This window comes from Acanthopagrus latus, chromosome 20 (genome assembly GCF_904848185.1).
Source record: "Acanthopagrus latus isolate v.2019 chromosome 20, fAcaLat1.1, whole genome shotgun sequence".
Classification (NCBI taxonomy): domain Eukaryota; kingdom Metazoa; phylum Chordata; class Actinopteri; order Spariformes; family Sparidae; genus Acanthopagrus; species Acanthopagrus latus.
The window spans coordinates 14,872,531-14,884,665 of NC_051058.1; the positions used below are offsets into that span (position 1 = coordinate 14,872,531).

Here is a 12,135-nt window from a genome sequence, read left to right on the forward strand (position 1 = left end):
TCAGCTCTGCAGTGCGCAGCGTGGTAGCATGCGTTAGTGTGTTAGCATGCCTACTGCCATTGTGTTTGCTATGTTCAGCATGTAAGCATGTTGGCATGTTACAATTAGCATTCTAATTTTCTATCCCTGATGGTTATATTTGATTGTTAGCATGCTAATATAATAGCCTTAATGTTTACAGCATGTAGCGTTTAGTTTTTTAGCATGTTATCATCAGCATGCTAATTTTCTAGCCCTAACGTTCACAGCATGTAATATTAGCATTAGCATGTAATCATTTGTTGCTACACTCGATTGATGTAACATGCTAACAGCTTCTTTAGAATAAAATCAAGCTGAGCTGAGTCTGTTCAATATAATATCAGTCATTAGGTGAACCGAAATTCATGACAATCCGTTAGCTGTAGAAATATCTCATTCGTCACCACCCATAGAAAACACTTCTCTTGATTACAGGATCTGACAAGTTTTTTTCTTTTTTCTCGTCAGCTGAAGATCCAGATCCAACAGCAGCGCCAGGAAATTCCTGTTGGGGTAGATGGCTCTCTTCCGGATCAGTGTCTGCAAAGCCTTTTTGAGCGGGAGGTGACGGTAGATCATGAGGTAGGCTAACACCAAAGTCGATGAGCGGCTCATTCCCATGATGCAGTGCACCAGAACTTTCCCTGAAGAACAGGATGAGATGAAGGGGAAGGGGGCATGTGAAGGAAGGATTAGCGAGAGGCCTCAGTCTTATTAATATCATACATGGCTGCCCGTCTCACGCTGTGGCCTTTCTTTTTTCCTGCTGCGAGCTAAAAATAGTCCCCACAATTCATCGCCTTTGTTCATTTAAGGTCCCTTTGCAGGCCCGACCTGACTGTCTCTTTAATCCCACCTCGTCCTCTGCTTGATAGCTTCTTTGAAAGGAGCTCCGGTCACATTTTAGACTTAAATTCTGCAAGGTAAGACCCTTATTATTACTGCTGGCTGCAAATACACTTACACACCATTACAAGTTAGTGGTGACATTGAAAGGACGGCATGAAGGGAGAGTTTGAGTGGCTGGGTTTATTAGGGGATTTAAGGAGTGAAATAAAAGATGTGCAGGGATGTAAAAACCACCATATTTTTTGCAGCAGATTACTCTGAATTATATCATTAAAGCAGAAATATGATGATTCTTACACCTCGAGGAGTCTTACCATCAGGTGACTTCAGCGCTCTATGAATGAAATCAGCTGCAGGCTTGAAGTAAACATCCAGATCAAAGTGCGTCGAGTCGTCTGCTGGAATGCCACAATACACAAAGCTGTTGCCATAAAAGCTTTGGTTCCCTTTGCTGCCTCGCTTGGAGTGTGCAGCGTTTAATACGTGAGTTATACCTAGATTCTGCAAGGCTGCCTTGTTTTGGGCTACTGCCCTAGCGAGACAAAGAGACAGAAAGGGGTTTAAGACATGAACTCTACGCATCACAGCACGTTTCAAACCACACAGCACCATAATTCTGAACAGATACAGGCTGTTAACACTACAAGTTCACATTTCCCTCCAAGGCAAAGGTTTTGAATGTGAAGAACAAGAAGTATACTTACACATTCCCTATGTATATCTTTGGATATACCTCATCGACTTCGTTGAGCTGTAGTTTGCACGAGTCCAAAACCCTCTGCAGGTCCTTTACGGTCAGATATTCTTTCCTCTTGTCTTTCAGGGTTGACATTTTTAAAGTCCAAAAATCAACAGATCTTGGATCGATCACTGGTCCAAATGTTTGTTTGTAGTAAAGGCAGTTCCCCCCGTCAGCTCCGGCTCAGGGTGATCTGTACGAGCAGGTGTTTATCTGCTGTCACTGGACGGTTACCCAATTTAGTGCTTAACCTAGCGTGTAGTCTTACTCGTGTGGAGGGCAGAACAACAAACAGTGCAGCCCGGGCTTTGCTCTTCGCACCGCTGTGGGACTCTAATTTAATAAGCCTCAAACAGAGATGAATCATGCCATAAAGCAGTGATAATTGGACGTAATTAAGGACAAAATGTTTAAGTGCATTGCTTACACCGGATGACAGGGAGTCTCGAGTAATGCGGCGTTTTATGGAATGGAAACACTAACAGCTTCATGCAGCTAGTTTACTGCTCCGACATAAATAATCTCGTGGAAGCAAATTGGCTGAAGAGGGTAAAAATTAAAGCTTTGCCGTCGGCTGCACGCGACATCAAACAGCCCTCGCGCGGCTGCAGACGTCTCTTTTCTTACTCTCCTAATATGTCGCAGGTCAATTTCACCCCTCTCGCCTTTTAAATGGAAGAAAAAAAAACAAAAACATAATTAACCTCTTTTTTTTTTCTTCTTCAAGGCATTAAATGTAATGACTTTTCTTCATTCAGGGTCATGAATGTGCATTTTAAAGTGTAACAAGTCAGAGCTGATGTTGTACACAAAACCAGTCGATAAAGGTCTGCGGGGCGTTTTGACCCGAAGACGGTTATTGATCGATTATTTAAAGTGCTGCTTCTGCTTATCGATCTACAGCAGCATACGTGGTGGGAACAATCCTACCTGATAAGACGTAATGTAGTACTTAGGAACTAAGATCTGGACGCAGGTGGAGTTTGACGAAGTGTACTTTCTGTGTGGTTGATACTGCACGAATACTTTGTATTCGAGAAGCTTACAATTCATCAGATCCACCAGGCAGCATGATCTTTTACTCTGAGTGCAGCAGTCATGTAGAATAAGATGTTTCTGAGCCGTTTATGATCCAGGATTCCTCTGAGGTGGCCTGACTGGAATAAAATGGTGGCGATGTATGTTTTCAGCAAACCACGGCTACGTTGAAATAGTACGTTTCTATCACGTTATGTTCAGATTACATTTGTATGAGCTGACTGTCTTATCAGGACGACACTGGGGGTGGTGGTGTGAAAGCTCGGTGAGCCGGCTGCGTTTGCTTCCCATCTTTGTGGCGACGAAACTGAATATTTTTAAAGTGACGTCGGGAGATTTTGCAGCGGCGTTTGTGTCAACAAAACCAGGTATTTTGAGCCAATACGTGATTTTCTGGGGATGGTTTTTGTGCCTGAACATAACCAGAAATAAGGCACAACATTGTCAAAATGTAAAATTGAAATCTGAAGTTTCGACATATCGGCCGGAATGTGTGATGCCAACATTTGTTCTGGTGATTGCGTTGCTTCCCTACATCTGATTCACAAGACCATGGAAATCTAAACTTTGTAATATTGTATGGTCAAGGCAGATTGATGTCAGATAACACTGTTTTTTTGGTCAACATTTGACTTAAAAATGCAGCGAAAAGACATTTAGTGAATAAGTTATGAGCAGCTAAAACTTGGGGGTTAAATCTTCTGTCACTGACAAAAGTGATTGTGCCCAACATACAGTGAGATAGCTGAACAATCATACTTGTTTTCCATGATCTAAATACTGAAGTCAAAGTCTACCAAACTGCAACTCAACACAGACATTTTAGAGAAATCGTAGGGTTTGGCAAAAAGGTGTGGACACAGTAGTACAAGTAGAAACAATACAGTAGATGAGCTTTATTACAAAGCTGCAGTCTAACTCTAAATGTAGGTGACAAAAAAGGCAGGAAAAAAAGAAAGAATACTAAACTTAGAACAAACCAGCATGTGATGTGTGAGGACACACGAGATGCAGATGAACTGACAGAGAGGTTAGGAAGAAACTTATCTCCTTCAAGATATTACGTTATAAGTTTAGTTTCAAGGAGTGCTCACTAATGCATTCAAAATGTGTACAAACAGTTAAAAAATACTTGATATTGTAGCTGTAATCTCATATAATGATGCCAGATCTCACACACGGATCTATCAATACACATTCATCATCAACAGGTTTAATCACGGATGCTGCATGTGTTGTCAGTTGTGTAAAAAAATAACTTTAAAATGTCCTTAACTCTGTTTACGGCTTAGTTAAACAGAGTTATAAAGCATCTATTGACCGTAAATATGCTGTTTAAGAATGCTAAATTATAGGGTTTAAAATAAAAAGGTACCAGGGTGACCGACCACAAACAAATACAGCAATAACTAACTAAAGAAAAAAAAACTAAAAAATCTGAATGTTAAGCATCATATTCCTAGTTAAAGTGGCACCAGTGTGTTGTAAATGAACTGTGCAGCAGGGTTGTTAATTTTCTTCCACATAATACGAAGGTTAAATTAGTCACTTTGTCTAAAATTCAGAACTGAAAACGGATTCCGCCTAAGGGTGAGCAGATTACTCTGATCTCCCATTAATATTTATACAGGGGTCAATGTCTTGTGAGCAGGCAGCGTGAGCCACATCAAACACAGTGCGGGAGTCAATGAAAATACATTCGATTCATCTCCTGAGACAGACTGATTCAAGTCAAAGTACAGCATCTCCCTCCACTGGCAGGCGCTGAATCCTTCACTTATAAGGAGGAAAAGGAGGCGTTTGAGGTTCGTTTCTGAGGGCGCAGAGGGATTCCTCACGACGTCTCGCGTAGTTTCACATCCAAAGCACGGAGCTGTTTGAGGAATCCTCTGTTCGGGAAGATCCACCTGCGCTCTTTGACCTTATTGATGGCCTCTAGCAGGGTGTAGTGGTGGTGGATCATCAGGTAGGCCAGGACGAGAGAGGCAGACCGGCTCACTCCAACTGCACAGTGGACGAAAACCCGAGCTGGTCGAGAAGAAGAAGAAGAAGAAGAAGAAAAAAAAGAGGATTACAATCAGTTTAAAAAGCATGAGCTGGTACTGATATAGTACTCTGGATAGGATGAGTGGCATGCAGAGAGGCCTGCACAGTCTTGAGTGACAATGAAGCAACACGATGGGTATTTACCACCGGCCGTGTCGAGTGCACTCTGAATATACTCAGCGGAGGGGAAGAAATAGCGAGAGAGGTCAAAGGACGGTGAGTCATCAGCAGGCACTCCATAATAATCCACAGTGGAGCCGTAGAAGTCATGACTCCCCTGACAGTGCATCCTCCCATGAGCTGCATTCACAACATGAGTGATTCCCAGCTTCCACAGGCTGTAGCGATCATTGGCCACCGACCTGTGCAGTGAGGAAACATGGATTTTAAACAAGAAAGAGTCACGGTGTGATTTTTATTTCACGAGCTGCCAAGATAAGTGTGACAGACTTACATGTCGCCAATGAAAAGGTTAGGCCAAACTTCATCTGCATGGTTACCAAACCTTTTTCCTCCATACAACACTTTCACCAGGTCTTTCACAGTGGGAGTGGAGGGGACAGTACGGTCCTGTAGGTTGTTCATAGTTGACTATGAGAACATTTATACTTCCCTACAAAACAAGATGCAACTCTGGAACTACCTGTTTGTGTATTTACTTCTCTCAACATTTATTCCCAAAGTCTGTTGAGGCTTTACTACAGCCATGTTGGTACTGACAAGGACAGGTGTCCCTGGGCTAAAATTAAATCAGTGACCCATATTCTCAGTGTTGGTCAGCCTCACACCTCTAAATCTTTTTGGAGTACATTTCATGTGCAACTTCTATTTCTCATTTTGTGGCCCTCGACTGAAGAAGGATTTGATTTTTAGCCTAAAAATCGTAACACTGTAGAATGAAACATAGTTGCAGTACCCCGTTTCTACCGGTAGATGCCACTGTTGTCCAGCTATAGCCTACCCCGTGTCTGCTCAATTTAACGTGCGCAGCTATTCTGTCCATTACCGCCCTCTGTTGTCAACAGTGATGCTATCCAGCGCGAAGCCAGGAGGGCGAAATGATTTCCAACGAGCACGTTTTATTGCTGCAAACGCTAATACGCTTTCTCCAGGTTCTTGTGACATGCCATTTAGCTGGCTAGCTGAATAAACAAGCTGCCGTATCGTCCTCTGTTACACCTCAGTCCGGGTGAGTGAGCGTAAGGGGCACGCATTGATTAAGCTAGCAAGTAGCATGCTAGCAAGCTAACGTTAGCTGGAACTGAATTAGCCTGCTGGAGAAGGGTTGTTGTGATAGATAACGGGATGCTTTCTCTTGGTTTAGTGTCTACATCTGTCATACTTGTAGTTGTATACATAATTAATCACCTGGTTGGCTTACTGTCTCACAAGATAATGAGATAAGTGAGCACGATTAGCTCCTGGCCCCACCTCATTGATAGCTAGGTGATGTCGGTTAGTGCAGGTGGATGGGTTTTACTGGACAAAGTTTCTGACCGTCTGTGATGAGTTGTGTGTTTGGTATTTGTTTGTTGGATCACAGAAGCCACAGTGCCAACATATCCTGTAAGATAGACCAGGTATAAATGCTAACACTGTATAGATGTCTTGGCTGTATTGTATAACAGACTTCAGTGACTTTGAAGATGAGCTTAAAGGATAATTAGTCCTTCTAGAAGTAACAGTGGGGATAATAACCAGTGAGTCATTGTCCCTAACTATCTCTACAGTCTTTAAGTCTCTGTCAGGCCAGGGGAATGTCTGCTCTTTCACCTAAATTTCTAGGGTGTGGTTTCCATTGTGCAAACTTGTCACAGCAAACTCTGTCCAGTCACTCGCCTCACATATTTGCTCAAGTTGTGAATGTCCCAGCTTACCTGTGGAGCTCAGGAATTATTTTAAATTTGTGCATCACTCATTCTGTCTACGCGGCAGTCTTGCATGGTTTGTTTGGAATCTTTATTGCTGATTCGGTGGAAAACGTAGTGCCTACTTCTCCTTACTATTCCTTTATTTGTTGGTAAGGACGTCAATAAGGAACTGATTTTGATAGAAAAGGAGGGCTCAGCTGTTAAAGTCACACTTAACAAGTTTTGATGTTCTTTTCTCCAGCCGTCAGAGTGAGGAGGGGAGATGACACAACAGAGTGTCCGCCGCTGGACTCCCAAACACGTCGCCAAGTGGCTGAAAGAAGAGGGCTTCTGTGACTATGTGGACCTGCTGTGCAACAAGCACCGACTGGACGGCACCAGTCTGCTCGCCCTCAGCGAGTACGACCTCCGCTCACCGCCCTTGGAGCTCAAGGTTCTGGGGGACATCAAGCGTCTGATGGTGTCCATCCGCAAACTCCAGAAACAGAACATAGACGTGTTGGAGGAGTTGGGTCTTCCCTATGACGGTCACTCTCCCACAGGCACCGGGGGGAGTTTGGACTGGCTTTGTAATGGAGACTCAGGCAGGGACTGTGATAGCACTGACACAGCGCCGGTGGGAGAAGAGTATCATCAGTACACTAATGGGAAATACAAGCAGCAGACGAGGCGCCTGGATCCTGAGTACTGGAAGACAGTGCTTAGCTCCATCTATGTGGTGTTTGTGTTCGGGTTCACGTCCTTCGTCATGGTCATAGTGCATGAGAGGGTGCCTGACATGCGCACATACCCTCCGCTGCCAGATATTTTCCTTGACAGGTGGGTGTATGACAACTCTTAGATTTCTTTTTCAGACCTGGGGCATTGTGGGAAGCCTTCAACAAACAAAACATTCAGCTGTGAAATTCCAGAGAGGGAAACAAAAATATATATTTTTTTTTACCAACTGTCAGAGTATCACACCAGATGGTGGACACCATAATTGCCCTACTTCTCTGTAGCATGTTTCTATTATTGTCCTCACCTATTCCTGATGGGCTAGCCTTGGTTCAGAGAGATCTTTGAGTGTTTTTTTAAGTGACCTACTTTGTCTTGTGACCCGTTGTTTATGACCAGCAGTCTGTTTTTCATTGAATGTCTTAGTTTGTTTTCGAAAATTGGTTTCAGGGATATTCCAGGTAATGAAATAAGTGTTTATGTCTTTATTTTACCATTTAGAATCAGTCATGACTTGAGAGATTTTTAACATAGAAATTAAAACATGTCTAAAATATTTAAGCCCCAACTGTTATCTTTTGTGCCAAAAGATATTATAAGTTTGTGTTTTTGGGGCTGACTAAATGGTCAATTTGAAATATAACTAATTATTTACTTGTTGAATCATCTCTGTTTTTCTCAATTAATAGTAGTCTATAAAAATGTCTATAAAATGTGAAAAAAACAGAAAGCTGCTTGTGTTGTCCACTACTGTTCAACGTACAAATACATTTACTATATAATAATATAAAGGCCTGCAACTAATGATTATCTTCATTGTCGATTGATCTGTCAGTGATTTTCTTGATTAATTAATTGGTTGTTTTACCCATTAAATGGAAGATAATGCTGAGAGGGTTTCCTCAAATGTCTTGTTTTCTTGCACAACCAAAAGATACTCACTCAGTTCATTGTCATAGGGGAGAAAATAAACCAGAAAAAAATGTTAAAGATGATTATCCAAAAAGTTGGTATTTATTTGAAAAGCTGAAAATCCTCAGATTTCACACACAAACTGAACCAGAGTGTTTTGAGATTTTTATTGATAAATGCAATAGCTTTTCAACATACTTGTCGATTAATGTGGAACCACTTATCAGGATTTCAGCACTAATCTCAAACTTTCTCTCCCTTTCCCACAGTGTGCCTAGAATACCATGGGCCTTTGCAATGGCGGAGGCATGTGGTGTGATCCTCTGTAATATCTGGTTGCTGGTTCTGCTGCTCCATAAACACAGGTAGAGTCCTGACAGTCTTTGACATCCTTGCAGTTTGTGCAGAGCTCTATGATACTAGAAGACATGAGTTAACTGTTCTTTGCTACTTGTAGGTCCATCCTTTTGCGGCGTTTGTGCAGTCTCATGGGGACGGTCTTCATGCTGCGCTGCATCACCATGTTTGTCACCTCCCTGTCTGTGCCTGGACAGCACCTGCAATGTTCAGGAAAGGTAACACAGAATGTTGTTGTTGTTGTTTTTTTTAAAAAAAAAAATATAAATCCTTAAATGCAGCATATCAGGCTCTTTTTGAAATATCACAGTACTGACAGTTTAATTTCTTCTGTCCGTCTAGATGTACGGTGACATGTGGGCCAAACTGCAGCGAGCTGTGGCCATCTGGAGCGGTTTTGGGATGACACTGACAGGAGTGCATACATGTGGTGACTACATGTTCAGCGGCCACACTGTGGTCCTCACCATGCTCAACTTCTTTGTCACAGAGTGTGAGTAGTGTCAAAGTAAAATTTGTGTAATTTTGGTTTACTTTCATTTGGGATCAGAACCACAAAAAATAAGTGTTTCATTAAATATTAAATATTAAATATTTCCAACAATGTTTAAAACCGGAAATTTTCTGTTGCTATAACGCGCAAACATCAGATGTTGTGTCAAAGAGTGAGGTCAGTGAATGTGACAAATCAAAACATAAATAAAACTAAAACATTTCCAGTGTGTTTACACCACAGTATGTCAGTAAACATTTCTGTCTGAATGTGGTAGATGGATTTCAATCAGCAATCAAGCTAAAAGTCAATAGTAAGAATTTAAGTTTGGAAGTATTTTGAAAACTTCAAACACAATTTGCAGTTTCTGCCCGTTTCTTAAAAAATACGTCAAGAAATGGATCAGCAGTTAACCATCCCTTTCCTGGGTGACTGCATGCCAGGTGGTGTCATAATTGTATGCTGATAGTGAAGTTAATAGTGAACCAATGTAAACAACTATGGTTTCATTATTCTGAATCCATTACAATGTAGAATCAACATTGACTGCTTTATGGGATATTGAGGCAGAAGACTTGTCTTTTGCCAGTATAATTTGCTTCATGACTTTCATAAAGTTCCCCTGTAAATGACATGGTGGTTGCCAGATTTGTCCACATTCATTCATGAAAATCGTGAACAATTATGAGCTCTTATTAAAAACTGTGACAGCAGAGGGTCAAAGTCATAAATCATGAGGAAGACACTGATAGAGGAACAAACAGTGCATCTGTGTTTCAACATTGCCCCTTTGTTGCCATCCAGTGTCCTTCACTGGTATTACAAATGAAATAACAATGAGCCTCCCTCTTGATGATCTCCTTATTTACCTTACCCTATAATATATGTGTTGTCAAATTCCAACAAGGAAACAAAGGAATATGTCCTCAACTGTTCCTTCTTCTTGTTTCACAAACAGACACGCCTCGAAGTTGGAACTTCATTCACACACTCTCCTGGGTCCTGAACCTCTTTGGCATCTTCTTCATCCTGGCAGCACATGAACACTACTCCATTGATGTGTTCATAGCTTTCTACATCACCACCAGACTCTTCCTGTACTACCACACTCTGGCCAACACCCGGGCCTACCAGCAGAGCCGACGAGCTCGCATCTGGTTTCCCATGTTCTCCTTCTTTGAGTGCAACGTCAACGGTCCAGTCCCCAACGAGTACTGCTGGCCCTTCTCTAGACCCACTATGATGAGGAGGCTGATTGGATAATGAGCAGCATCAGCATTGCTGTCAGACACTTCTTAGCTTGTGTTGTTTCTCCGTCTGCTTTGTCAAGTTGCCAACTGAGGTGGTGTGTGGTATCTTCATCAACAAAGACAACTGATGTCATCCTCTTAGTACCTGATGGGATACACAGAGCCATACTTCCTGTTTTACATTCATCATTTTGAAAAAGTGAACACAGTGGCAGTGTCTCTTTTATTAGTTGCTAATTTTTCCTCTTAAAAGATGTCATTTTATGTCAGTACCTCACAACTTAAAAACAGTATTCTGTTACAGGATTTAGTTAGAAGTCACATCAAAAAAACACTGTTGGGCAGCAGCAGTCTGCGCAAATCCTTCATAGACCATTCTGTACAATTTCAGTACCTGATCATTTCAGTGTTTGAATGCACATTCTTGACTGAAACTTTTTGTCTTACTTCCTGCTTTGTAATTTATCAGAACATAACACTAACAACCACGGTTAAAGCAATAGGTAAAGATCTACATTTCATATATTACTGTCGAACGTGTTGAGAAACATCTTCTTTTTCACTCCTTGAGATGATACTTACTTTTTGACAGTGTTACTTAATGTGGACAGAGTAATTCATGTCTCCTTGAAAAAGTTACTGCTCATCTTTTGTTGATGCCTTTTCCCCACCAGACCTAGAAAAGATGCATTCAAGCAAATGTTGTTATTAGCCAAAAAACATGGAATCAAAGATATTTTTTTCCAGTTGTCTTAAATATAATTCCATTTGCCAATTACCTTGAGTGTTAAGATAGGTTTCTCTATGTAGAAATGTTCCAAATCTTTCATGTTTACTGTTGGGATAGTTGTAGAGTGCTTTTTTTTTAAAAATCATGACGGTGTAAATGACCAGACTTGTGTAGGATCTGAGCTCTCCCTTTCAATAATGCTTCAACATTAACTTGTAGTTATAGGTCTTAAAAAGGACCCTTGAATTTGTATGTATGTGTTTATATTAATTTATTTGCTTTTGTAAATGTCAATAGGTATTTTTATATTTCATATACAGTGTTAAGCAACATGCACATGAAAAAAAAAAAACGTTTACAGTTGCTCTTAACTATGTATTTGTTTGAAACACAATGTGCTTTTTAATGTGTAACGTTGATTTCAGATTGGCCTCAACATTCCACTGAGTGAAACTTGCCAGTTGTAATTGATTCGGTCATTATGGCATGTTAGAAATACAATAAGTCTAAATGGAATTGACAGTCAACAACACGTCCTTTCTTTAAGGAACAACGCCGTCATGAACATATGTCCCTGCAAAGCCACATTACTTGTTTCATGTCTCGTTGAATCATTTCCATCATTAAAGAGCTGAAATCAAAGACCGGATGTTTTTTTACCCTGCTCACTGAACAATCAAATCATAAATGTGGTGAAAATTGTTGAGGGTTATGTTGTATTTTAATCATTGGATATATGTATGTCCTACCAGTGATAATTAGTGTTTATGCTAAAATAGTTTGTACATTCAATATATATAAATATCAGTTTTATTTATATTCGATTCGGTTATATTCTCTGTTCAAACACTGAGATTTCCTGGTTTTCTTTGTTATAGTGCAATAAGTTAAGTCACAAAAGAAAAACTAGGCTGACACCAGGCTTAATTTGGTCATGTTTGATTGTGTAACTGATTGATACTAAAGTGTCATATACTTTTAAGTGTTGAATCATAAATAAATAATAGCCATACAGTTTTTTAAATTTGTATACATGAGTTATACATCTAAATGTAATGCTCTATATTGTAGTGGTTCCCTGGCATTGCCATATTTTGTGTATTCATTGTGAG

The 12,135-nt window shown here is 40.7% G+C and overlaps 2 protein-coding genes across 4 annotated transcripts; one reads left to right on the top strand and one right to left on the bottom strand.

The window, feature by feature from the left end:
* Positions 1-450: 450 nt before the first annotated feature.
* On the bottom strand, positions 451-5,245 carry LOC119010221 (dual specificity protein phosphatase 26-like). Its single transcript, XM_037082195.1, has 6 exons — positions 5,148-5,245; positions 4,838-5,055; positions 4,484-4,675; positions 1,575-1,791; positions 1,185-1,402; positions 451-665 (listed from the first exon to the last, which is right to left on the bottom strand). Coding segments are annotated over exons 1-6 (1,062 nt in total). The 5' UTR covers positions 5,150-5,245.
* LOC119010310 (sphingomyelin synthase-related protein 1-like) lies at positions 580-11,665 on the top strand. 3 transcript variants are annotated; one of them, XM_037082357.1, is made up of 6 exons: positions 580-603; positions 6,806-7,383; positions 8,463-8,558; positions 8,651-8,768; positions 8,893-9,043; positions 10,002-11,665. In XM_037082357.1, the coding sequence occupies exons 2-6, from the start codon at positions 6,827-6,829 to the stop codon at positions 10,304-10,306; spliced, it is 1,227 nt and encodes a 408-aa protein (XP_036938252.1). In that variant the 5' UTR covers positions 580-603; positions 6,806-6,826; the 3' UTR covers positions 10,307-11,665. The 3 variants fall into 3 exon arrangements, with proteins under 3 accessions (XP_036938252.1, XP_036938250.1, XP_036938251.1); XM_037082355.1 differs by lacking the exon at positions 580-603 and adding an exon at positions 5,678-5,882; XM_037082356.1 differs by lacking the exon at positions 580-603 and adding an exon at positions 5,990-6,713.
* The last annotated feature ends 470 nt before the right edge of the window (positions 11,666-12,135 follow it).

What these genes read in the sequence shown, in the direction of transcription:
- LOC119010221 (XM_037082195.1), bottom strand. An exon ending in TGCACTCGACACGGCCGGTG is followed by an intron (nt 4,676 to 4,837) that starts GTAAATACCCAT and finishes CTTCTCGACCAG; the next exon opens with CTCGGGTTTTCGTCCACTGT. An exon ending in GAAACTACGCGAGACGTCGT is followed by an intron (nt 1,792 to 4,483) that starts GAGGAATCCCTC and finishes GATCACCCTGAG; the next exon opens with CCGGAGCTGACGGGGGGAAC.
- LOC119010310 (XM_037082357.1), top strand. Translation starts at nt 6,827, where the DNA reads ATGACACAACAGAGTGTCCGCCGCTGGACTCCCAAACACGTCGCCAAG. An exon ending in CTGCTGCTCCATAAACACAG is followed by an intron (nt 8,559 to 8,650) that starts GTAGAGTCCTGA and finishes TGCTACTTGTAG; the next exon opens with GTCCATCCTTTTGCGGCGTT. An exon ending in ACCTGCAATGTTCAGGAAAG is followed by an intron (nt 8,769 to 8,892) that starts GTAACACAGAAT and finishes CTGTCCGTCTAG; the next exon opens with ATGTACGGTGACATGTGGGC.